The sequence below is a fragment of the Necator americanus genome, chromosome IV (genome assembly GCF_031761385.1).
Source record: "Necator americanus strain Aroian chromosome IV, whole genome shotgun sequence".
NCBI lineage: Eukaryota > Metazoa > Nematoda > Chromadorea > Rhabditida > Ancylostomatidae > Necator > Necator americanus.
In genome coordinates this window covers 2603036-2626568 of record NC_087374.1, presented here as the reverse complement: position 1 = coordinate 2626568, position 23533 = coordinate 2603036, and the positions used below count along the sequence as shown (strand labels likewise).

The 23533-nt window shown below is 38.4% G+C and overlaps 4 protein-coding genes across 11 annotated transcripts in view; 2 read left to right on the top strand and 2 right to left on the bottom strand.

Annotated features, from left to right (window-relative positions):
- Positions 1 to 9436, top strand: part of RB195_000222 (uncharacterized protein) — a gene marked incomplete at both ends in the record, with an annotated part of 28888 nt that extends 19452 nt beyond the window's left edge. For both annotated transcript variants that reach the window (XM_064196443.1, XM_064196441.1), the window contains 11 exons: positions 3754 to 3890; positions 3960 to 4029; positions 4096 to 4275; positions 5360 to 5437; positions 6620 to 6744; positions 7214 to 7298; positions 7360 to 7452; positions 7746 to 7834; positions 7919 to 7985; positions 8320 to 8439; positions 9332 to 9436. In XM_064196443.1, the coding sequence (XP_064052322.1) occupies positions 3754 to 3890; positions 3960 to 4029; positions 4096 to 4275; positions 5360 to 5437; positions 6620 to 6744; positions 7214 to 7298; positions 7360 to 7452; positions 7746 to 7834; positions 7919 to 7985; positions 8320 to 8439; positions 9332 to 9436 (1149 nt within the window). The remainder of the gene's footprint in view (positions 1 to 3753; positions 3891 to 3959; positions 4030 to 4095; positions 4276 to 5359; positions 5438 to 6619; positions 6745 to 7213; positions 7299 to 7359; positions 7453 to 7745; positions 7835 to 7918; positions 7986 to 8319; positions 8440 to 9331) is intronic.
- Positions 9437 to 9904: 468 nt separating this feature from the next.
- Positions 9905 to 14109, bottom strand: RB195_000221 (uncharacterized protein; the record flags this gene model as incomplete). Of its 3 annotated transcripts, XM_013441031.2 has the most annotated exons (9): positions 10821 to 10872; positions 11208 to 11381; positions 11437 to 11572; positions 12398 to 12591; positions 12803 to 12903; positions 12967 to 13119; positions 13688 to 13808; positions 13897 to 13975; positions 14040 to 14109. In XM_013441031.2, the coding sequence occupies 9 exons, from the start codon at positions 14107 to 14109 to the stop codon at positions 10821 to 10823; spliced, it is 1080 nt and encodes a 359-aa protein (XP_013296485.2). The 3 variants fall into 3 exon arrangements, with proteins under 3 accessions (XP_064052321.1, XP_013296485.2, XP_064052320.1); XM_064196440.1 differs by lacking the exons at positions 10821 to 10872; positions 12803 to 12903; positions 12967 to 13119; ... (1 more) ...; positions 13897 to 13975; positions 14040 to 14109 and adding exons at positions 9905 to 9983; positions 12652 to 12737; XM_064196439.1 differs by lacking the exons at positions 10821 to 10872; positions 11208 to 11381; positions 11437 to 11572; positions 12398 to 12591 and having other exon boundaries at positions 12799 to 12903.
- Positions 14110 to 15902: 1793 nt separating this feature from the next.
- Positions 15903 to 18047, bottom strand: RB195_000220 (uncharacterized protein; the record flags this gene model as incomplete). Its single annotated transcript, XM_013441032.2, has 4 exons — positions 15903 to 15981; positions 16947 to 17100; positions 17709 to 17799; positions 17871 to 18047. The coding sequence occupies 4 exons, from the start codon at positions 18045 to 18047 to the stop codon at positions 15903 to 15905; spliced, it is 501 nt and encodes a 166-aa protein (XP_013296486.2).
- A 3132-nt stretch (positions 18048 to 21179) lies between these two features.
- The window catches only part of RB195_000219 (uncharacterized protein), a gene marked incomplete at both ends in the record, with an annotated part of 41196 nt that continues 38842 nt past the window's right edge, over positions 21180 to 23533 (top strand). For 2 of the 5 annotated variants that reach the window (XM_064196435.1, XM_064196438.1), the window contains 6 exons: positions 21180 to 21192; positions 21300 to 21388; positions 21800 to 21932; positions 22087 to 22195; positions 22260 to 22333; positions 22979 to 23149. In XM_064196435.1, the coding sequence (XP_064052314.1) occupies positions 21180 to 21192; positions 21300 to 21388; positions 21800 to 21932; positions 22087 to 22195; positions 22260 to 22333; positions 22979 to 23149 (589 nt within the window). Of the gene's footprint in view, positions 21193 to 21299; positions 21389 to 21628; positions 21667 to 21719; positions 21724 to 21799; positions 21954 to 22086; positions 22196 to 22259; positions 22334 to 22978; positions 23150 to 23533 lie in introns of those variants that run through there. The other 3 variants (XM_064196437.1, XM_064196436.1, XM_064196433.1) reach the window with 3 other exon arrangements.

The window sequence follows — 23533 nt, the reverse complement described above, 5'->3', positions numbered from 1 at the left end:
ATGCAAAAAAAGATGAAAACGAACCGAAATTCTGCAATGGGAAATTAAAGATGAAAACTCTATAAATAAATATACATATAAATAAATATATCCATAAATAAATAATAAATAATCCATAAATAATAGCTCCATAAGATCTGAAACATTATCGTTCTATTGAAAAACGAGTAGAAAACCTGTGAGCGTACTTGAAATATTGATCACATTAAAAAAAACAATATTACTAAATACTAAGATGATATGCGATGCCTTCATGTCCTGATTTTTTTTATTTTGTGTAGGATTGATTGTAGGATTTCCGGAAGATTTTCAGCAGTTAACGAGAAAAACGAAAACGAGTAGAAAACTCATGAGCGTTTTTGAAATATTGGGATTCCATTAAGAAAAAACAACAAATAAATAAAAATGTCTTTTCGTCCAGATGTTTTATTTAGTGTAGAATTTTTGCAAGATTTTTGAGCACTACTAACTGCTGACTTATATTTCACTGGATAAGTCCCAAAAAAAGCAAATTGATTACGATCAGAGACCTTTGAAGACAGTTTAGCGCGAATTTTCGTACCAGACTTGGTATTTCAGAGCTAGGGGTACTATTAAATCTTCGTACATCTGTAAATCAAGCTTGGATCACCAAATATGTGCAAATATTTTATAAAAATATTGCTCTTTTGATGAAAATTTAAGCAAATTTTTGTACTAGACTTGCTGTTTATTTAGAGCTGACTTATTCTGACTTAACTGACTTAAACGACGGGCGGGTGTTAGGTCCTAACGCGTGCGTCCTTAAATATATCCGAGCCCATCCGTTTTGGATACTCAGCTAAAGTTCGCATAGAATCCATCCATCCATCGCTATTCACAGCAAAGACTACTATTAGTGATGTCTTTCTCCATAAATACTCTTGACAAATTTGTTCTCACAATAATACAGAAATTTTCCTGAAGATCCTCGCGATTTCATTAGGAATTACATTTTAGACGTTAGCCGTACGATTGGTCACATTCATAATAAAATTAATCATTTTTAAGAGAATACAAAAAGATAGAATAAAAAAAGGATTAAATTTTAGCTTGACGTTCTGTTGTTCATGAAGATTATAGAAAATTATTAGAGATCCGTAATACCGAACACAGTTCCTCTCTTTTTTTCCACACAAACATTATGTTCGCATTTAAAGTATAGCCTCCGGGAAAATATTCGATGTTGGCTTTTTTCCAATATTAGGAAGCGTTCGGGGTGCACTCTGGAAATATCACGGCGAAAATGTACGGTATTTTTGCCAGATTCAGGAATTCATTTAAACAACAATGCAACTCTTCTTCACACCCGTATAATTGGTGATATGAAACGACGACGTAAAGCGGATTTTGTTACTCGTACGGATATGAAGAGCTTTTTTCATCTAGTAGCTCCAACGATAATCCTCTTTACAGATTGTCAGTGCTGTATATGTGTGTAAATGCTTTGCTGAGTGGAATTAGACCACTGATTCCTGAAATTGGAAGGGATTTCGTCTGGCATTCTCACAGCTATTTTTGAAAACAATGCCCTGCAATTTTTTTTTACTAGTGCGAAGAATACAATATCAGAAATTTCCCGAATGTTGCTTTCAACCAAACTATTATTTATTTATTATTTAAATTTATTTATTTAAATCTGTCGAGTCTCTTAGATCGCTGGACTTTTGACTACTGTAAAATACGCAAAATACGCAAAATAAATATAATAAATATTCAAGGTCCAATATCTGGGAAAAATCATGATCTAATAAATGGAAGACAGCTAGGACCGCCACCTTTGAGCACTTACTCGTGCTGGTGATCAAGATCACCAGGAAGAATTCACGTTTGTAACATAGTCGATGAGCAGCCAACGAGAATTCTGAACTCAACAGATTTTTTTGTGGATTTCCGTTTCTCGACAGCTCCAGTCGCTTATTTTTTTTCCGAAAAATCTGTGGAATATACAATTTTGCATCAATGTACATATTCCTTTTCATCTATCCGCCAAACAACATAGTATCTTTTTTCTTTTGATTGGCAGTACGTATTTTCCCTCTATAGCCCTCTTTCTTCCTCCTATAGTATTAAGAGTACTAGAATTTGATTTTTTTTTGCACTCAGCAATATTAATATAGTAATAAATAGTGCAGTAGTATAGTATATAGTAACAAGTAGTATAATATAGCTATATTTATATATTAATAAATACTTAATTAATCTACTAAATATAGTAACTAACTAATCAATATGGTAACTTCTGTAGCTGGAACGCGGGATAAGAACTACTTTATTGGCAATTCACCTCAGATTTGCAAACAATAATGATAATAATAATAATAATAATAATAATAATAATAATAATAATAATAATAATAATAATAATAATAATAATAATAATAATAATAATAATAATAATAAATTAATAATAAGGTAATTGAACTAGTGTACTTGAAAATTAATTTTTTATTATTATTATTATTATTTACAGAGAAAAATATATCCAAAGCCTTGAGTTGAGAAAAATATATTTAAGGCATTGAGTACTGTAGAACTATCAGCGAAGAAGTGTGACACAGGACACATAAGGCACGAGAAGAGAGAGAGAGACCTTAACTCCGAGAGAGAGAGAGAGAGAGAGAGAGAGAGAGGAGAATTTTTTCCATTACTCTAACAGATGCTATTTATAGGCTTTTATGTCAGACGCTACCAATCTAAGAGTACAACTGCTGAGTCACTGAAATTCTTACTGTAAACATGACTATTGGCTGAAATCTAAGCTCAAGTACAGTATCACAAAAACGAACGTTAGCCTTTTGCACTCCGTTGTCGCGCTGCATGTGCGACATTGAAAATATCTACCATAAATTTATTGTAGCCGCCGTAGTGGTGGCGACACGCGCTTGTTTAACTTATTTCAGCACTTCCAGAAAAATTAAACCTTCTAAAGAGAAAATAAATAAGAATAAAAATAAAACAATAAATATTAAACAAATAAATAAAGTTCATTCTTGCGGTTTTCTGCATTGCATTTTTACTTTTTTCATTTCTTTTTCTTTATTTCGAAATTACGAAAAGGAAATAAAAGAGACTATGTCCTATGTTCGAAAAAAAAACAAGAAAAGGGGAAACGACGCGAGACTAGCGAGTTTTTTGATACTCTTCCTGGGAACCCTCGAATGTCCAGGAGTCACTGTTTCCAAAAATATCATACTATGTGGAATTTCGAACAATTAAAAATTTTTATAATTGTAATTATAGATATAAACCATTTATTCTGTCACTATTTTATAAACTAAAATTAGCTATTTAAACTTATTCTTATTACTTACTACTTAAACTTATTATTACTTATTTATTAGCTATTTATTTATTTAAACTATTTCATAAATTAAAATTAGCTAGTAATGATGTTCACAATAAATAAATAGTACTGCAATAACTGTATTTTCTGCTTTATAAAATATGTGACCTAAGAAATAAAATAAGTAAATAGTAAAGTAAGAGTAGTAGTAGTAAAATATGCTAGGATAGCACATATTTGTAACGAAAAAATCCTGGAGATGCTGGAATGTTCCATGTCCCTGACTAGTGACTCCAGTGCAAAGGATCAAAAACTAAAACAGTCAGTCACAGTTGAACACACTACGACTTATCGCATCCGTGATAAAAAATTTTCCTAAAATTTTCAGTGATTTTTCAGAAATTTCCATTTAATTTTAATTTTACAATGCTTATTGTGGCCTGATTAAGGATGATATCATGCGGAAATGGGCCGCCGAAGTGGCACGGGAGATCAGTGAACAGAAACCCGAGTTTGCAGCTGTTCACGTTCAAGGATTGCTTTCTGCTCCGGATCCAGAACACCTCTCTAAAGTGATTCTGGGCGGGTAAGAACCGTAGCTTCGCACCTCAGTCACCGCGCCAGTCGCGTCGCGAAAAAAAAAACATCTTTCCAGTATAATCGATTCACCGGGAATCTACAAACATTTCAACTCGTCAACGGCATTTTTCGATACGAAAGTGACAGTAAGTTTCGAAGAACAGAGTGGAACGATGGTGACAAATAATATTTTATTTTTGAACAATATTCAGGGACTTGGGAATCTATACCTGTTCCGTGACGATTCCGCAGTACAACAATTTGATCGTTATCTACACACTGGGTATCGACAGATAAGTTCAGGCCATAATCAAATTGTGGGAAGATCCGAAGTTGACGGATTCATCCAGAATACATTCGGACAACAGCATACGTTCCGAAGAGAATTTTACGTAAGTCCTTCCATAGTAACTAACGCAACGGAGAATTACGGTCTCTAGAGCACTTAGTTTCTTGTTTTCTATGCATCTGAACGATTAAATGCATTAAATTTGAGAAAAAAAAGTAAAACATTTCGGGACCATCATAACTTTCGTGACAAGAACGGCTTGTTGAACATTTTCCTCATTAGATTGAATAATAAAATAAAGCACTTCAATTTCAGCGTCGGGATATTCTTTGTGAAAAAAAAACTGCGCAGAAGCTTCCCTGTTAAAGGCAGCGTATCACGAAACTGACATAGATGGGACCCCTATGGGAAAATACAAAGATTGGGGTGTAGATTATAATTACGAGCGTTGCCCTCGCCAATTCCTTCTATTCGTCATGAAAAACGGCGTGGGAAACGGAGTTTGTTCCTACGAGGTACCGTGAAAACGCCCCATCCTCGTGCACGTGCCGCGTCTATGGGCGAACAATCAGCAATCAATGAGGTCTCCTCACCGAGCCTTATCAAGCGCAATCAATAGATAGAGGACCGAAGAGTGTAGAAGGGAGTGCGTTCTAACGTGCCTCGTAGGAATTAAGGCAGTTCTCACGCCATGTTTCAGGGTGAGTGAGCGCAACCAAGTTCATATTCGTAATCTACACCATAAACTCTATATTTTCCACCAGCTTTCCGCAATACGTCAGTTCAGTGATATGCTACTTTCAAATAGATGTTCTGAATTAAATTAGACTCTAATTTGCCAGAGCCATGGAAAGAAAACAGGATAGAAACGGACGCGAAGTAGAAAATAAGGAAACTGACATTATTCTTATAGTAAATGTAAGATTGGGGACTGAAAACTGAAATTACTACTTTATCAACCTCGTGGAATGCAAAACACCTTTATTTGGCATGTGAACAGGAAAACCACCGCAAAAAAAGAAGAGATCTCGTTAAAAGGGACCAGAAAATTGTTCTAAACATATGCTTCCCAAAAATGAATGGATTATAAGGATTGATTAGTATTCCCAAGACTCACGACCGTAAGATCACAACAATTTTGGCGACCCCTGCTGAATCGAGGTTTTTTTCAATCAATTCTTTTCAAGCGCGACGATGGTACTCGCGATCTCTCGCAACAAAGGACTGGTTTCTTGCTCGCCCGATTCAGGATTCATGGAAAGGAGGTGAGCCGACGCTGATTTGATAACTATTTCTACCAAATTTCCTTTTTTTTGTGTATTTCCCTCTGCACTTTTTCTTACTTCTTGGATACTATTAAAAAGATAAGAGTGAACCAAATCTTGGAAGAAAATCATGACTCAATGTCAAGGTACCACCGCTGATTTGGTGGAAATATCTCCCAGGATTGCGTATTTTGAACTCGGTTTGGACAAAATTGTTAATTGCCGAAAAATTATATGCTAATGATCCTCCGGATGATCCTCCTGGAAAATCATGGTCTTAAGATGTTAGAAAATACTTTGCGTATGAAAGAAGAACCAACTATGTCAGAGAGAATCCAGCTGAACACCAACTTCTTAGCGGAGCCTTGGGACAATCTTCCGGAAGAATTCAATAAGCACTCGTTGTGAAACGTAAAGTTGCCTGAAATGTTTGTTTGTATGGAGCTCGCGACGCGTCTCCAGCGACCAGTAATCACATATTTTATTTTATCACACACTTCTTCTATCAATTTCTTAGCTTAGTACGGATAGAGCACGATATAGTATGGATGCCGATATCTACGTCAGGACGAACACGAAAATCGGCACCTACGGCTGAGCAAAGATGGAAAAGGAAATACTGCTGAATTTATTTTCTTGACATTAATGGCAGGGTCTCACTTATGATTATGATGTGATGAGGAAATCTGCGGGAAAAGCACGAGATGAGGTTATAGATTCCGGGATCCACAGTGGTTCCGCTCGTCTCTCCCTTATCATCGTAAACACAGTGTGGAAGACACCGTTCCTCCCTACGAAATCAGCTGCAACGCGCCACCTTTGCGCACGCGCCGCATCCAAGCGCGAGTGGTCGAAGATCAGTAATGCCTTCTAGCCAAATTATTTCGGTAAAACAGACGAGTAGACGGCTGAAGGGACCGGCGAGTGTACAACGTGGGCGTTCTAACGTACCTCGTAGGAACTAAGACGGTTCCCACGCCGTTTTTTTACGAGGATTAAGGACAGATGAGCGGAAACACCATGGGTCTCGGGACCTACAACAACCTCATCTCCAACTTTTCCAGAGGATTTCTTCACCACGTCGCATAAGTGATTCCAAGAACACTCTCAAGTGCCCAAGATATAAAAACAAAACAACCTCTTCCGGATAGATTTTCCTGATCGATTAACTGGATCTTTTAGATGACATTTGTGAATGTGAACCTACATTCTGTACCGTTCGAGGACGTGAACGAAATTGTTGAACATCCGGAAGTCACGAAAGCAGCGCAGAAACGGGTGGAACAAGTTGGAATTCTCCTCAAAGAGTACGTCTTTGATTTTCTTTTTGAAAAAAAAAAGTCACTTTGACCCTTTAAAGAAAGAAAATATTCGTGCTCATCCTTAAATATTAGAAATAACGTCTCTTAGTGGAGCAGAAAAAAGAAAATTTGTTTATCTTTACAGTCATTTTAATTTGTACATAAATAAACACACTTAGGTCGTACACATCTCGTGGATTATGTTCACTCCTTCATGAAAAAGAAAATATTCGGATCTCACTGGGAAAATTATTCAATAACCGTATTTTTATGCGGTGAACAGTTGTAAACCTTATCTTTTGAAAAAAAAAAATTATTTCTTATTCTCAGTCAGTTGTACTTCTTGGACAAATCGATGACGTTTCTTCACGTTTAAACAATAATACTGAAGGAAAAGAAAAAAAAAGAGATAGGGAGAAAATATTGGAACGTGATGATGGAGATTTCTTATATTTGACTCGTCAGATCAGTTCAGGCTTGAAGAGGAAGGTCTACGAAGCGATGCGATTATTGTGGCCGGAGCTTTTAACGCACAATTACATGAAACGGATCTTTTAACGGTTTGTGTGCTCGGCTACTACCGATATTTAACATCGGGGAACAATTTTTATAACTTTACAGTATCTTGCAAGAACACAAATGGTGCAAACGGTTGCAAAAAAAGATCATTCGGGAAGAGTTGAGGCGATCGAACATTTCGATAGACATGGCAGGGTAATATTGATAGTTTATGTATTGATAATATTATTTAATATTATATATTTGATATTATATTATATATTTGATGAGATTGATAAAGGAATCTTTCACTTTGCATTCATGACAATACGCAAAAAAAAATAATTTGGTAAAAGATATTAAGATCCGAAAGGAGAATAAGTAATAATGAGTAATATAATAAGTAAATATAATAGTATAATGGTAGTATAATAAGTAAAATAATGTCGAATTGGCGTTGCAAATACAAGAATAATATAATCCTAATGTCGATATCATGAGCAATTCAGAACATCACAACGGTTGAGCGATGTCGATTTGATCTACATTCCATCCATGACTGGTTTTTCCGTCTCGGTAGAGGCCAGATGGTGAAAAAGTCGGTTTTTTTTTTCTGAATTTATCCTAATGGAACCATTAACGACGGTATAACATCAAAATTTTTTCGTTTACTCAAATTTAGGTACAACGGTGAACTCGCACCAGTCACATTTAAAGGTCAGCTAAAGGAGGAAAGCGTGTTCTTCCAGGTGAGATCAAATCGATTAAGTGTGATCTTCGAACATATAGTAGGGTCAAAACGACATCAAGTAAGGTGCAGTTGCGTAAGCGACTGCGCTCGAAGCGGTGCGGCGGTGCGTAGCGGTTATAGTCGGTGGGAACCCTGGCCGACACCATTTCTTGCTGTAATTCCCGATGGTCCCACCTCGATCCCAACCGCTACGCTCCACCGCAGAGCTTCGAGCGCAGTCGGTTACGCAACTGCGACGTGCGTCATGCCGTTTTGATCCTACTTTTCTCAGGATTTCATGTAGAAAAGTATTATTTCTCAAAATGAACGTTCTTCACCATCATTCCTTTCAGCCTTCTCGTCACTACGCTATCAATGCACATACTGGGAAGGAGGAATTCATGCGAACGCTATGTCCAGCCTGGGCGGATCGTATCCTCTATAATGAAAAAATGGACAGCCTATTCCGACACGTACGTCGTACCTTTCGATATTGTTGTATATTTTATATAGCTTAAACCAAACATTCTATAATGAAGATAGGTTGGTGAACCCTAATATGCTGAGTCAAACTGTTGTTCACTCGAAAGTGAGGGTGAAGTTTGCTGTGAATCCAGTGAACACCTTTGAAATCACAAAATACTCATTTAAGAAGTATAGCTCAAAGTATAGTATAGCCGAAAATTTTGATTCATATTCGAAATAAGAAATAATAATCATGAATGAACTAATAATAATCATTTAAGAAGTGTAGCTCAAAGTAAAGCTGAAAAATTTGATTCATATTCGAAATACGGGAGGCTGAACAAATGAGTTTAGTCGAATCAAAACGATACGAAGCAAGGTGCAGTTGCGTAAGCGGCTACGTTCGAAATGACGCCGTCGAGAGTAGCGGTTAAGATTGGAATGGGACCTTTGCTAGCAATACACATCGCTGCAGTTCGTCCTCCCTCGATCCTAATCGCTACGCTCCATCGCAGCGCATCGAGCGCAACATCTTACGCGGCTACACCGTGCCTCGTCTCATTTTAACCTTACCACAGGGCTTGCTGCACAATAAGACCTCATATTTCTCCACGCCCATTAAAAAAGTATTACCGAATAGTATAACCTTCTCAAATTTGAATTTAGAAAAGTAGACACCTTTCGAAAATGGCCACTAAGAAACTGTTAGTAAGTCCTTGTATAAGCGCAGATTTTTCGACAATTAACATTTTTGGGTAATTGTGCATAGTTAAACCTTTTTCTAAAACGGATTTTAGTATTTTACCATAACCTATATATTGTAGAAAGAGAGAATAAATGAAAAATCTACACCTTAAGACCTTCTGCTGTTATTCTTTTCCAAAAGAATGATAGATTTAGGACTCATTCTGTGCATCTGGACTCTACTATGGTCTGGTCGGAGAAGATGTTTACATTGGACAACATAAACCTGTTGCTCTTCACGCCTCCATATGTCTCAAATGATATGTGAAAAATACGCATGTATGCACACTACTTTCAAATAATCCAATCACTTGAAATGAGTTTATTATCGCAGAGCATTTTGTCAGTGGAAATCTAATCTAATAAAAATAAATAACATTTCGTTAACCAACACACACAAATAATAAAAACACATAGTGTCAAAACAAACCCAAAATCCTGTAGTCATCGCATAATAAACTTTCAGAATTGATATCTATGTGTTTCTATAGAAGACAACTTCGTTGACTACAAAATTGCACAACAAAACAAATCCACTTCAGATATGTCTTATAACAACGTTAACAGATTTGAAACGTAAACAGATTTGTACCCGAGGCAAGATATATATGATGTTATCAAGAATTAGCAAGAACAGCATGCAAACCCATAAGGCGAAACGACAACATACTCAAAACAACAAGAAACAAAGAAAAAAACTTCATAGAGTAACATTTATGTGACATAACATCACCTTCTCGGACTGCTTCGGATCTTTCTAGCGCAAGAATCTCCTTCTCCCATACAACCGGAAGTTTCATTGTAACGCCTGAATTAAAAAAAGAACATGGCGCCACTCGAGCATTTAATCGAGAAATTCATTTAAAGAAAAACTTTAATTAGAATAAATTGTTCAAGTTATCAGATATATTTAGGAAGCCCTTAAAATAAAATAAAAAACTGGAACAAAACTTTAAGCAGTATTAGAATGACATTACTCGGTTGGACATCTAGAAAAGAATACAAAGAAGTCGGATGCACTTGAAAAGCGACAGGTTTCCCGATGAAACCTAAGGAAAAATGTAGTTCCTTACCAGAAGTTTTCTTTTTTTAGATTTTTGTACTACAAGATTTGAGATCAGTGGTAGCGTATACCCCAAGCACTTATTCTTAGCGTCAAGCGCTAAAGGTCTGCATAAGACTCCCATACTTCTCGTACTTCATCCTCTGTGTAGTTGTACTGCTTGTATGACGTTGCGGACTTTATTTAGCGTTATAACGGAACGAAAAACGGCGTCGCTCTTCATAACATCTAAGTGAGAAGAATGGGACACCGATAAAATAAATAGAGGTAGTCGTTGCCCTGTAGTACGACAAAAACCTGTCCAATTAGGGCAAGACCTGCCCGCAACCGCTTAGAAACACTTATGCCCTAACACCAAAATATGCGACGTTCACACCCTGCCAAAAAGCGTAATGACAGCAAATTGTAAAAGGGATTCCGATTCCTCAAACAACTTCTTGAGCAGTTTTTAAAGTCGAATTCTTCAAAACATCAAAGATCCAACAGAACTTATTCTCAAAGAACCACTTTGGAATTAATTTGGATTTTTTTTCGAAAGCAGATGATTCTAAAGTAGGACGGTCAAATACGATAAAATACGTTTCAGCTCAGATATGCAGCCAAGGTAACAACAAAAAGATTAAGTTCAATTGAGCTGAAAATCATAAACAGGTGTAGAATTCCTTCTTTTTACATCTTCTGGGATAGTATTCAGCTCTCTACGAGCTGGGTTCACTTGTTTCCTCACAGAGAATATAAAAAAATTCTACTATCAGGATAAATTACTCCCGGAAGCAGCAAGCAGTGCGAAACAGGCTCTATCCCGCCAAGAACATGAGAGTCCATCGCAGTTCAGGACATGACAGAATAATGCTGGTGATGTAGTGTAACGCAAAGAGCGGTGCATGTCTGAGCGCTCATGACGAAATCCAAAGTTTTAGAAATAGACATATGAATAATAAACATTAATACGTGTACTATCAAATTTACCTTTTTCTTGTACCAGGAATGCATGGATTCACTGCATTGCAATCGTCTTCACTACTGGTGTCATCGTCACTGCTAGAGCTACTTGAGGAAGAATCGCTGCTCGATTCCCCTTCGACAGGAGCTTCCAATGACTGTTCCATAATGGAAATTAGTTCAGGACGTTCTTTGTTTAGCCTTAAAATATTGGGAATGTGATGGACAAAACTGAGAATCCAAACGAAACAGCAACCTCTTGAACCAATGTTTGCTGAGTTTTGGGCGTCCTTTCACCGTTTTAGGCCAGACCTGCGGCAAATTGATGACTGAGCAGAAGTTTTGTGTAATCGCTATAGTTTCATCCTCGTTGATAACTACGTGCCACCAGCCTGATCGATGAAAACGGATAAATAATTAGAGCTAGGGATTTCGAATACCTTCGGAAATTCTAAGGGCTCTCATATAGTGTTTACGTTAAAAAAAGGGGAAGAAAGAAGGTGGAAGTCTTACGTCAGAACCGATACGGATAAAAATGGAAAAAAGCGGTTATCAACGCCCCACCGTTCTTCAAAAACTCTTCAGAAACTGGCATATCCCTTGGTTTGTATAGATTTTCTTCATGTCCAATTTTTTTTTTAATTGCGTGCGACTGTAGTCGGGTCAAAGCAACTAGATCTTAGACGCTCGCTAACAGCAAAAAGGACGATAAAACTAATGGAAAATCTTGGCTAAGACTGCATAATCCTACGAAGAAGCTAGTTCGTGAAAAAAGTGAAAAAAACTATGAAGAACAGGAAGAAAAGCTTCGAAGTCTTTGTCGCGCTAAATAGAGGAGTGTCCGTGCACCACTTCACAAAAGGCCCAATGCGTCAGCCCGATTCAACATGCTTTACGCCAACCGTATACACGCCGTCATCGATTTATTGACAAGAAAAAATGCAGGAAATAAAGACATGTGAGTGTTCGAGTTGGCTGACAATTGACTTACAACTATTTTGCTGACTCCGGCCTCCTATTCCCCGAAAAGGCAAGTAAACAACAGAAAGTTGCTCTTAAAATTCGCCATCCAGTACATTCAGGCATGTTTTCACTGCTGATCCCAGCAATATACTTTATAAGTCAGTGCAAATGGAACATTTCGAACTACTATATTCTTCGCTTATCACATTTTCCATTCATATGTGGCTCAACTCAGAGAAATTTGAGACACTTACCTGATGGTACGAACATTGTGTCTCCAGGACCCTGTCGCGCCTCTATGACGGGATACTCCTTAGGCCATGTTGACGAGTGAACACGTTTGTAAACAGTTGAGAACCAGGTTATGGCTTCATCTGGATGTTTGCCTTTTTCCGACTGGTAAGGTTTGACGAGAGATCGAGGAGCATCCGGGGGTATTAAAACCCATCTGTGACAGTACTAATCAGTTTTATCACTCTTTAACTATGCCATATGTTGGAAGAAATACCGCTTGTGGCCTACTATCAGTGAGTTCCAAGCGCTCGTTCCTAATGGATCGATGTGGATCGCCGTTCCCGAACGTGCAGGACCCATAACAAACCACCCACAAATTGCAGTGTTATTAAAAACAGATGCTTGTAAAGGTTCAATCCACCTACCGGTGAGGAGGACGCTTTTTGTAATCGGCGTAGCAAAACAAATCGTCCTTGAACAAGTGAGGCACAGCAAAGTCCGAAAGCAATTTATTCGTCTTATGTCGCTAGAGAAATGGCTCCCTTCATAAAAAAAAATTAAATATTAACATGGAAAATAGTTCGCTTACATCTCCAAATCCACTGTCGAAAATGTAGAGAGGACTATCATCCTTAGTGTTGGCCATGTAATCTGCGTAATACTTCATTTTCAGCTTTACTGAGTAACCGTCGTCGTCTTCCCCACACTTGAAACGTTGATTGCGGTATTTTCTAGCAATTCTCTGAAAGCTAGAAAGTGAGTAAGGCATATGATCATCAGGTGGTCACCTTAAGATAGGGGAAATCTGAGATATAACTGAGAATCCCTACAAGAAATTGTTGGCCATTTTTCGACTAATAGGTTTCTGCTAGTATCTGAAGCAAAATGTTAAATCAAAGATAGTAAAATAATCTCCGAGAAAAATGCTAAAGTTTACTTTAAATATGTACTGTTTCCTAGGCTAACACATCTTTGTTTGTCATGGATGTTTTATGAAAAGTGATAAATTAAGGATATCGAGTTGTATCTTTCCTAAGGAAGTGTAGTTGGGGGCCACTCATCCGTGCTCTTATTTCTGGAAGTAAATAACTAAGTTAGTCGGTTAAAAAAAAACCTTAAAACCTAAGCGCTGGTCATACAGTATCTATGACACGTAGAGTAAAGCTATTGGGGGAAAAAGGGAAGATAGAGCCTCCAGATATACGAGCGCAGTTGAGTGCCCCTCCCTCCAAACTACATTTCCCTGCTTCCTATTCTTTGTTAGCATCTGATGATCCAATTATAATGGTACAATCATAGGACCAACAAACCGAAACAGTCCATTTCTCATGCGCTTGCCAACCGTCGGTGAGGCCAGTAAATATGCAAGGAATTCGAGGTTGTTCATATTTCTCGCGAAACTCCTCCAATGATAGTTTCGAGCCATCAACCCTGAAGATGCAAATGCTTCTTTGAACAGGAGAGCCAGATATTTCCTTTAGACATTTTTTTTTTTCGAATTCAATAATAGACGCACTACCTTACAATGTTGTCTTGGACATCCGGAAGGGCAAATTTACTAGCGAGGCCGAGTGTATCCCAACCAAAACTATTCAGTTCTACAAAGAAAAAAGAGAAACAACTTTGAAGCAAAGGACAGCACTTTCAAGAAAAAAAAACTACCTGGTCGAGCTCTTCTCTTCACTTCTTCTATACGACGAGCTGATCTGCGATGACTGTAAACCACCGCCATATATGAGACAAGTACAATGGAAAATTCGAAGATCCTCTTTTATGTGCGATAAGAACACTTCAATGATTCAATAGAGGTATACAGTAAGAGCATACACCAGTATATCAAAAATGATCGCGATTACTTCATTTAAAAAAGAAAAACTTCATTTGGAGAAAAACAAAAAATCTAAAAGCCATATCTCACACCATCTCCTAACTTCAAGACTTTTTTCGAAAAACATCTGTGAAGCTCTTTTACTGTAATGTCATGAAAGCAGAAGGTTGGTAGGTATAGTTATTTGGACAAAACTTCAATTATCGCCAGGCTCTGTTCTCTTTCGATAAAATCTTCAGCACTACCGGTGTTCTGTGTTACGATTACTGAACTACATCAAGGACTTGTTCTTGCTCTTCAGGAAAAATCCCAGTCGAATCGTATACTTTTGTCATCAATAATATCATACAACTAAACTTTTCTGACAATAGCTGTAAAAAGTGACTTTGTTTTACACTCTTATGAAAAAACTAAACAAAAGGTCTAAAGTCCCGTCTTCTCTGTTTCTCGACTGCGGCTGTGCGTAGATGTATCTACATTTACCCATCTATCTGTACATAAATATAGTATGAGAGATATATACTGTAAATTCTTGCCCATATACATTCAGTAAAAGCGGTGTTACAGGCATCACCCCATGAATCTGAGGTGGTACGGATTTCAGGAGGGTGATTCCGTCCATTTCTTGCTAATTGGCGTAAAAAAACGGCCTGGACGACGCGGCGTATCCACGTGGGTGGCCCGCTCCAATCGAACTCCTTGTAGAAAGTAGCACGCCGGAACGCTCGAAGCCGTATCTTCCGGGCCGTTTTTTACGACAATTAGGAAGAAATGGACGGAATCACCCCCTCTCCTTAATCCACGAGCCCGTATACAAATACTCCACCTGAAATCCGTACCACCTCAGAATGGTCGGGTGATACCTTTAAGGGAAAGGTGATAGTGAAAGAAATAGCGAAAGCGCAGAGGAGAAAAAAAAAAGCCAGCGTGGGGTGAAGGGGGAGCGGCTTCTTCACGAACAAAAGTATGTTAAGAAAGTGAGAATGAGTCAGAGAAGAGTGTCTTTCCTACAATATTTTCAAGCAACACGTTTCGGGATTTCATTTCCAAAAGAATGTGAAAAAGGTCTCCAAATCAGAAGAGCTTCATACAACATTCTCTGACAACGCTTCCAACCCATGGGCTAGTCTGAACCTCACTAGAGGTTCGCAGTGATGAAATATAAAATACAAAAAGGAATAAAATATAAAAGTGAGAATAAAGTGGACTATTAGGGAGCAACTTCTCAACTGAACGATTTCCAACCAGCTTTAATCGAAAGAGTTCGAGCGAGAGAAACGGGATAACATGAGCAGATCCAAGAGTAGTTCAATCACCAATCAAAACCAAATAAAAACCTCAAGCAAGATATTTCTCCATCGATACCTGAGTACAGAATCCAACCAACAAATGAAATACATAGGTGAAGAGTTCATTAAACACCACCAAAACACAGGGATTAATTTTCTAACAGCAGATGGAAAAAACACGTCTCGAGAATGGAGTTCACGGGAGGAAAACGAATATCAAGTAAGGAATCGAGTCAAGAGATAATATGTAGTCTCGTCCTGTCATTATCCAAAAAAAAGCTAAACAGAAAAGGACAAGACAAAAACAGTATATTCTCACAATCATTACAAACATCAATGTGTGCACTGAAATTTCCAAAAGTAATAAAATGAAGCTGAGTGGTATTCAAGCCGTACTTATAGAGGAGTCTATCCAAGCATTTGCTTCTGAACGACTTCTGCTGAAAACTTCGCAGCTTCTCGACGAACACGCTTTTCGTATTCCGCCCTTAAAACAACTATTTATAAAATGCTGAAAATAAGAGATCCATAGAATCTCAATAAAGAAATAATAAACAGATAATAGATGTGATAGAAAAAACAGATCTCGAGGATGGAATTCACAAGAAAAAAGAATATTGAGTAAGGAATCGATTCAGAAGATAATATAAGAGCTCCCTTCACATTTTGGCGAGTTGATCCTTTTCACCTGCCCCCTCTCCCCACGCTTTGTGATTGCGAAGTGTATAGAAATAAAACTTGACAGGAAATCCAAGAATATAGAGAAAGAAGACACTATTGAACCAACCATCTATGAGTGTATGCGGATATGTTGGTTAGAGCGCGTTTTTGCTGCATAAATATAACGTTGAGAAAGAAAATCATCCGGCAGTGAAAGGTATCTGGGAGAGCACCAGAATGCGAGCAAGACTGTAGCTGTTTTCAAAAAGTTCTACTTTCGCTCCAAATTTGGGATGCGAGCTTCAGCATGAAAATTAGAGTGTTGGAATTCCAAAGATCAAAACTTCTTTGCGTAAGTGGTAGGCAAAAAAGGATAGTATGGGGATATGCAAAAAGGAATTTGCTGCACAACTTACTGTAACTTTTATTCTACACCGGTATAAGAAATGGTATAAGAAAAAAAACACGAAATAGAATACCAGAGACTTCGGATTTGAAGGTTTTTTGTTTTTTTCTCCCTATTCGAAAGGATTCGATTGATAAGAGCTGCATATATTTTGTTTACATGTTGAGGGACTTCTTTTTCTTAATGAAGATGAGAGAAAGGGTGTGTGTGCGGTTTGGTTTTCCGCACGACGATTATCTAGAGAATCAGAGACCAGTGCCTATAGGTTGCCAGCAAATCGTTTTTGATAAAGATATTCCATTCAAGAGCACAGAAACCTGTCCTACCACAACAAGTGCTGTTACTATACAGAAGTAAAAATCTGTCAGTGAATAGTATACACTTGCCTGTTTTGACAAAAGATCTGGTATGCTTCTGCCTGAGCAGGGTCGTCGGGATTAGGGTTGTTAAGTAGATCCTGTATTCCTATGAGAAGCTGCTTGATTGTAATTGACGGTTTCCAATCCTTATTTTCATCCAACAATGATAAACAGACAGTTCCTAGAAGCAAATCTTATACAGAAAAGAACTATCTTTAGGGCATTCACTATATTAAATTCACCAACTTTTGAATCAAATAAATAAGAGAAGAAAACAATACATATAAAATTGGACATGGTTGTTGTTTTACACTACATAATCAAATTGGCAATCTGACAACACTGCAGGAAAAAAACTTCGTAATTCCCAACAAGCAGATGATTAGTGTGTTGAGTTCAATGCGGTTCGATTGCATTCAAAGCTCAAGAATTTGGTGTTTGTCTTGCACGTTGCTAAGCAGAAATCCAGCTGAGCATGTATAAATTCTCTTCTTCAATTTAAAACACATAACTCTACAACTGCTAAGTTAAAAAGCATATAGTCAAGTCTAAACGACCTGAATCCCGGTAAGCGATTGCGCTTGAAGCATCGCGGTAGATCCACCGCTTTTTTATCGAAGTGAAACCATCGTTAGCTTCGGTCGGACTGCAGTGGTGCTAGCGATAGTGCACACCAGACTCCAACCGCTCTGCTCTACGCTCCGGTTCGAGTGCAGCCGCTTACGCAATTGCACCGAGGTTCAGCTCGTTTTGACTCTACTATAGCAGAAATTCACAGAATTCACAAACCAGAAGGATAAACATTGGGATGAAACAGAGGCGGTTCGAATTTGCATTTGGGTGGAGTTGATGGAAAATCATCTTTGAATAACATTCGTATCTAAAACAAAAAATTAACAAAGTAATTTCTTCCACTGATAATTTCTAAGTTGACAACCAAGTGGAAATTACCTTATAAAGACCGCCTTCCCAAATGGTATCTTTTTTCCCAGGAATAGCACATTCCCAGTTGAACAAGTTTAACGTTCCGTCGGGATTTTTCACTGGCTTTGCTATGAATCCAAATGGGTGATCTTTGCGCCATGCTTTACGCTCTTCTGCTAAACGGCCTGCTGCGATTCCAGCCATGCCTGAAAACGCGTAATTTATCTAAAAATGTATTCGGGAGATAATTTCCATCGTTTTTTTCCGGTGTTTTTTTTTTGTCGAACAAGAATTCTCTTATCGTTTTGCAAAATGTTATTTTATAGCTTTGAAGCTATTTTATAGCTCTTTAACAATTAGTTCTTCAAATTTTCATATCAAATTACAAACAAGTCATCCAGGCGGCGAAAAATAAGGAGTATCTGATATATTCGGTTATTTGACATGTATTGATCTGATACTGGTAATTCCCAAGCAATCAGCGCGGAAATTCATTCAAAAATAAGCTTGATCTTCAGAGATTGATTGGATGGATTTTTTACTCCAAAAATAAGCAAATTCTTCCAAACAAGGCTATTGCGTAAATAATGCAAAGGAGTATCTAATAAGTAATTGCATGCTTTTGGCAGGCTTTCCTTGGCAAAAAAAAAGGAATTCGAGGACAAAAACAATCGGACGTATCAAACCAACAAGGGTTCGACAGATTTGTATTTTGATAGGTGTTGTAAGGTAAGGTGCATCAAACTTGCGCATAAATATGTGTGTAAAATTAGGCATATTTATTCCTATTTGTAGGCACTTCAATTCAAAAGAAAACAGTTGCGCACATTTCATGGTAAATGGTACATTTCATGGTACAAAGCAAGTCTACAAATTCTTCGTGTATTACCAGTAACTATATATTGAATATAAGTACTTCGGGCTTCAAGTCTATTCGCTTATAAATTCATATCCTTATATAAGGGTGAAAAGAAAACGTTGAGCAAAGCCGACATCAACGAATGCACTAAACCCGACTACTCTAACTTAGTAAATCGTAACTAGGAAAAAAAAAGAACGGAATGAATGGAGAAGAGCAGGTGAAAATAGGAGGAGATTAGGAGGGACGGACGCGACGAAATCTTGCCAAAATCAAAACTGGCGTGAAAAAAATACGCGAATTTGCAGAAAATTGGTGAAGGTGTGCGCTTGCCGCGCAAAAATACAGGAACGACGAGTAAGTACCGACGAAAATGATTTGAACAATTGAGTAAAAACGACCTGTAGCATTGCGCAAAGCAGTTTTGCTCGAAGCGGCGCGGTTGGCCTAGCGGCTGCAATCGAGGTGGGACCGCACCTGGCTCGGACTGTAGGGATGGACGGATTCGCGCCAATATGAGCGCAACCCGCTCATACAACTGCATCGGTGTTCAGATCGTTTTGACCCACCTATAGCTTCAAACACGACTGAGTGAGGGTTTAGTTGAGTTAGTGGGTTCAACTCGAAGCCGATTACAGCCTCACAGCCGATTTCCCGAATATCAGAACTCTCAAGTATTAACCCTTCGCATTTCAGTCAGGCACATGGAACACCAGAAACACCAGGAACGAACGAATTTAATTTTATTTTTTATCTGGGAGTGCTAAAGCAGGAGGAAGCCGCTGGAACGAACGAAAAGAATTTTACTTTATTTTCAGGAAGTGCTGAAATAATCTAAACAAACGTGTCGACGCTACCGCGATAGTGGATTTAAAGGACATGTTTTCTATACGGCACGTACGGCGACAACGGAGTGCATTAATTATTTTCAATTTCGTGCCAAAAAGGGTGTGCGAAAGACGAATACGAACAAATACAGTAATTACATAGTAAAAAGACACTAAAAGAATGGAACGACCAGACATCAGTCCCGTGTACCATCCAGGCCTAGATGATTTAGTACTGAACTCTATCTGAGACTTCGTATCTCACACCGTTTCAAATCTTTGGATTTTCCAACTTGTTGAGTTTCCAAAAACTCGAATGTCTATATTTTTCATTTTTGTTAGGGTTAGTCGAATATTCAGCACATATGTGGAAGCTGCATCATTCAAAGCGTTGGGATGACTTTGCTTAAAGGCATCACCCCACGAATCTGGGGTGGTGCAGGTTTCAGGTGGGTTATGCTTATGCGAAGTCGTAGATTATGAGAAGGAGGGCTATTCCGTCCATTTCTTCTTAATTGCCGCAAAAAACGGCCGGGAAGATGCGGCTTCGAGCGCTGCGGGGCGCTATTTTCTACAACGAGTTCTGTTGGAGCGCACCAGCCATGTGCTCGCGCCGCATCTTCCGGGCCGCTTTTTTTAACGGCAATTAGAAAGAAATGGACAGAATCACCCTCCTTCCCATAATCTACGACCCCGTATATGCAGAACCCACCTGAAACCCGTACCACACCAGATTCGTGGTGTGATGCCTTAAATGGACTCAAGAAACTACACGCTACCAACTTCAGTAATAAGATTCTGATTCGTTGTGGTAATAAATCACTACGAGCTTCTATATCCACGAATACCACAGATCTCCATCACTAGACGGATCATAGGCAGTCAGTCGCGGGGCTATCGGGCGCAACCGCAGGTGATTGTCAGGGTGCTAACAGCGACCCAAGAGCAATATTGTATGTGCCGTGAGACGCAGGTGGGTTGAGGTGGCGAACCTCTTTTTCTGTTGTGCTCGGATGCGATGGTCATATCCCTAACCCCTAAACACCGATTCTACAAGATTAGCTAAGACTCTACAATCCAGTGACTTGAAGCTTCAAGGAAAGCGGAGTAGAGTCGCCTCCAACAAATAAGCGTCACCTTTCTACTACGGTAGGATGCAACCTTCAGGCACAAAGCTCATGGGGTCAGATCAACCCGGCCATAGGTTTTGAATTTAGCGCTAGACGCACAGTAACAGAAAAGTCTTCTGACTCATCTTTGTTACTGTGTGTCTAGCGTTAAATTCAAAGCCTTGGAGGAGTGCCTGGTTCGGTAGTGACGATCGGTATGATTCCGTAGCTTAGTTTATGGCGTCCGGGATTAGAGGATGATGCCCCGGTGGCCGCATCGCTTTGAATAGAGTATTCTCAGCGTGGATTGGCCAAAATTATTCAATTTGTGCAATTTCGAATCAAGAGGGCTAAGAACTTAGCATGTCTACTACATTCGGTTTGGGATTTGGCAGTGTGCAGGACGATAACTGCAACATTTATAGTCGGGTCAAAACGACATGAATCACGAGTGTAGTTGCGGTGCATTTGCGTACGCGCTCGAAACACCACGGTGGAGGTAGCACCTAGGTGCGAGGCGGGACCGTCACAAACTGCTGTGATGGGTGGTGCCAGTAAGGATTTCACCACGCTCCTAACCGCTACGCTCCACCGAAGCCGAGAAGCCGCGTACGCAATTGCGTACGTGCTTCATGTCCTTCTGACCCTACTATACTTCTAGGTATTTTGATCAATTCGCGATGGGTTTTGACAGTGTGCACGACGACAAGTTGCAATAATAAAGAATTTTCCGTCACACAACTGTACAAGGTATACAGTACATACTTCCCCAGAGCTACGCTCAAGTGTCATGTTGGATATCGCGATCAGGTAGCAATCAGACTCTGATGCTGCACCCCGATTCTTGCTATAATTAAAAATAATGAAGTTTTACTCCTGATCATATCATTTACCCAAAATCTTACTTTATTCAACGGATTGGTAGAGGATCTCCTACTAACCGCTTCAAGTTGTTGTGCTCGTAAATTGACAAGTATGTCCGCATCCAGCATGTCACTACCGCTACAACGACCGTTGGCGATCAGTCGGTTTTCTTGAAGATTTCATTTCTTATTTTTTCTTGATGAGGGTATTTCTGAAGAGACGTGTGTATGATTCAGTATCGTATTTCTTGTAGATACGAATCTTTCTTGATTGTGAAGTAATTAGATCAGTTTTTAGATGGTCCTAAATAGAGTGAAGAGTTGGTTGACGTGGTCATGGACTTATCTATGGGCCTTTTGGTTCCTTCTTGTCATTGTTCTTGTGTACATCTTACGTGGTCCACTAAAAATTACCGAATCAATTGAAAATGGTTGGTTTTCCCTTGAAACTTGTGAGTTTTTTTATTCTTTTTTCTTTGGTACTTCATGTTTGCTGATCTTTTTATGTTTTACTTTGATTATTTTCATGAGTTCATTTCTTATAACTTTAACATTGTTTCCTGTCCTCATTATATTTCATTTAAGCTTCATCATACTTCAACAATTTAACGCCGAAGTTTTATGTTGCTCTCACTGGCACCTCTAGTCTTGTATCTGGGATTATCTTGATTTTTGAATGGTGGTATTTTAAGAAGTGGGGATATTTCACACAATTTTTGCACGCATCTCTTTTTGGGTTTACAACGCTTTCTTTATAGTAATGCAGTTGATTCGGTGAGTGACGATGGAAGCGACAACGAAGATCCTATGGAAAATCAAAAAGCTATTCCTGGTACGATTTAGTATTATATGTGTTATATTCTTTAGCTCAGTATTCTTCACTTTATCTCCTGTTTGTGAGTTGTGATGATAATGTTCAAATTTTAGATGGGAAAGTAAATTCCATTTTGATTGGCTCTGTATCACTACTTGAACAATCTCATCATTTTTGCATGCTGACCAAGTAAACTTCGATATCTTTTATGTTCATAGAAAAAACACTTTAGTTATCGATGGAATTTTTCCGTTTTTAGACTACGAAAACTGAAAGTATGAACAGTAATTTGAATGCTACATGGTTGAAGATGTTCTTTTGATCAGCAAAGCTACGCTTTTCCAAAACATTTTACACTGATAGGAGCAACGAAAAGCTGGATTACCATGACTGATGCGTGAACGATTTCCAACGTTTGTGTGCCAAGCCTACCAAGAAAGAGGCATCCAGAGATTCTCAATGTCCATTGAAGGAAATGTGTGCATACTCTCTCAAGCAATCTTCAGGGTGCAAAAGAAAATAGCTGAAGCCACAAGAATTTAATCAAATTCTAAATAGAGGGGCTTCATTTCCATTCTTATACTTCATATATAGTATAGTTACACAATGTTGCTGTAGAATTATAATCTCGCTAACACTTACAAGTTTCATTTCTTATTTTAGAATGTAAAGTTTGGCGGAATCCGATGGCTTTATTCCGTGGTGCAGAATATAATCGTGTGAAAACAGTTATGGATTTGGATCCCCTCACTTATTACGACATGAATCTTTCCGCACAAGATCATCAAAGCTTTTTCACGTGCGATGAAGACGTCGGGCGACCTGATTATGATAGTAAGTCCATTATTCATTGATTGATGTGGACAGTACGGTAGTGTTTTGCTTTGCTATAATGAGTAGTGAGTTGCAGTGTATAGATTGATGATGAGATTTGAGGTTGAACTGTTTAATTAATTACTGGAATCTTCCAGTGATAATGTTTGAACTCTCCGTTTTCTTATCATCAGCATGTTTTACTTCAATGTAATGCAGTTATGATGATGTCTAAATTCAAAAAAAAAATGGACACAATTTAGTGGAATATTGCTTCAGTTGTGAAGAAAAAAAGCACAAAGAGAAAATTATACCGGCAGTCAAATCAGAAGTTGTTTTCGTACATTACATAGTACTGATCTTTGTTTTCTTGGTGAGATTCCACTTAAAAAAAAAAAACATTTC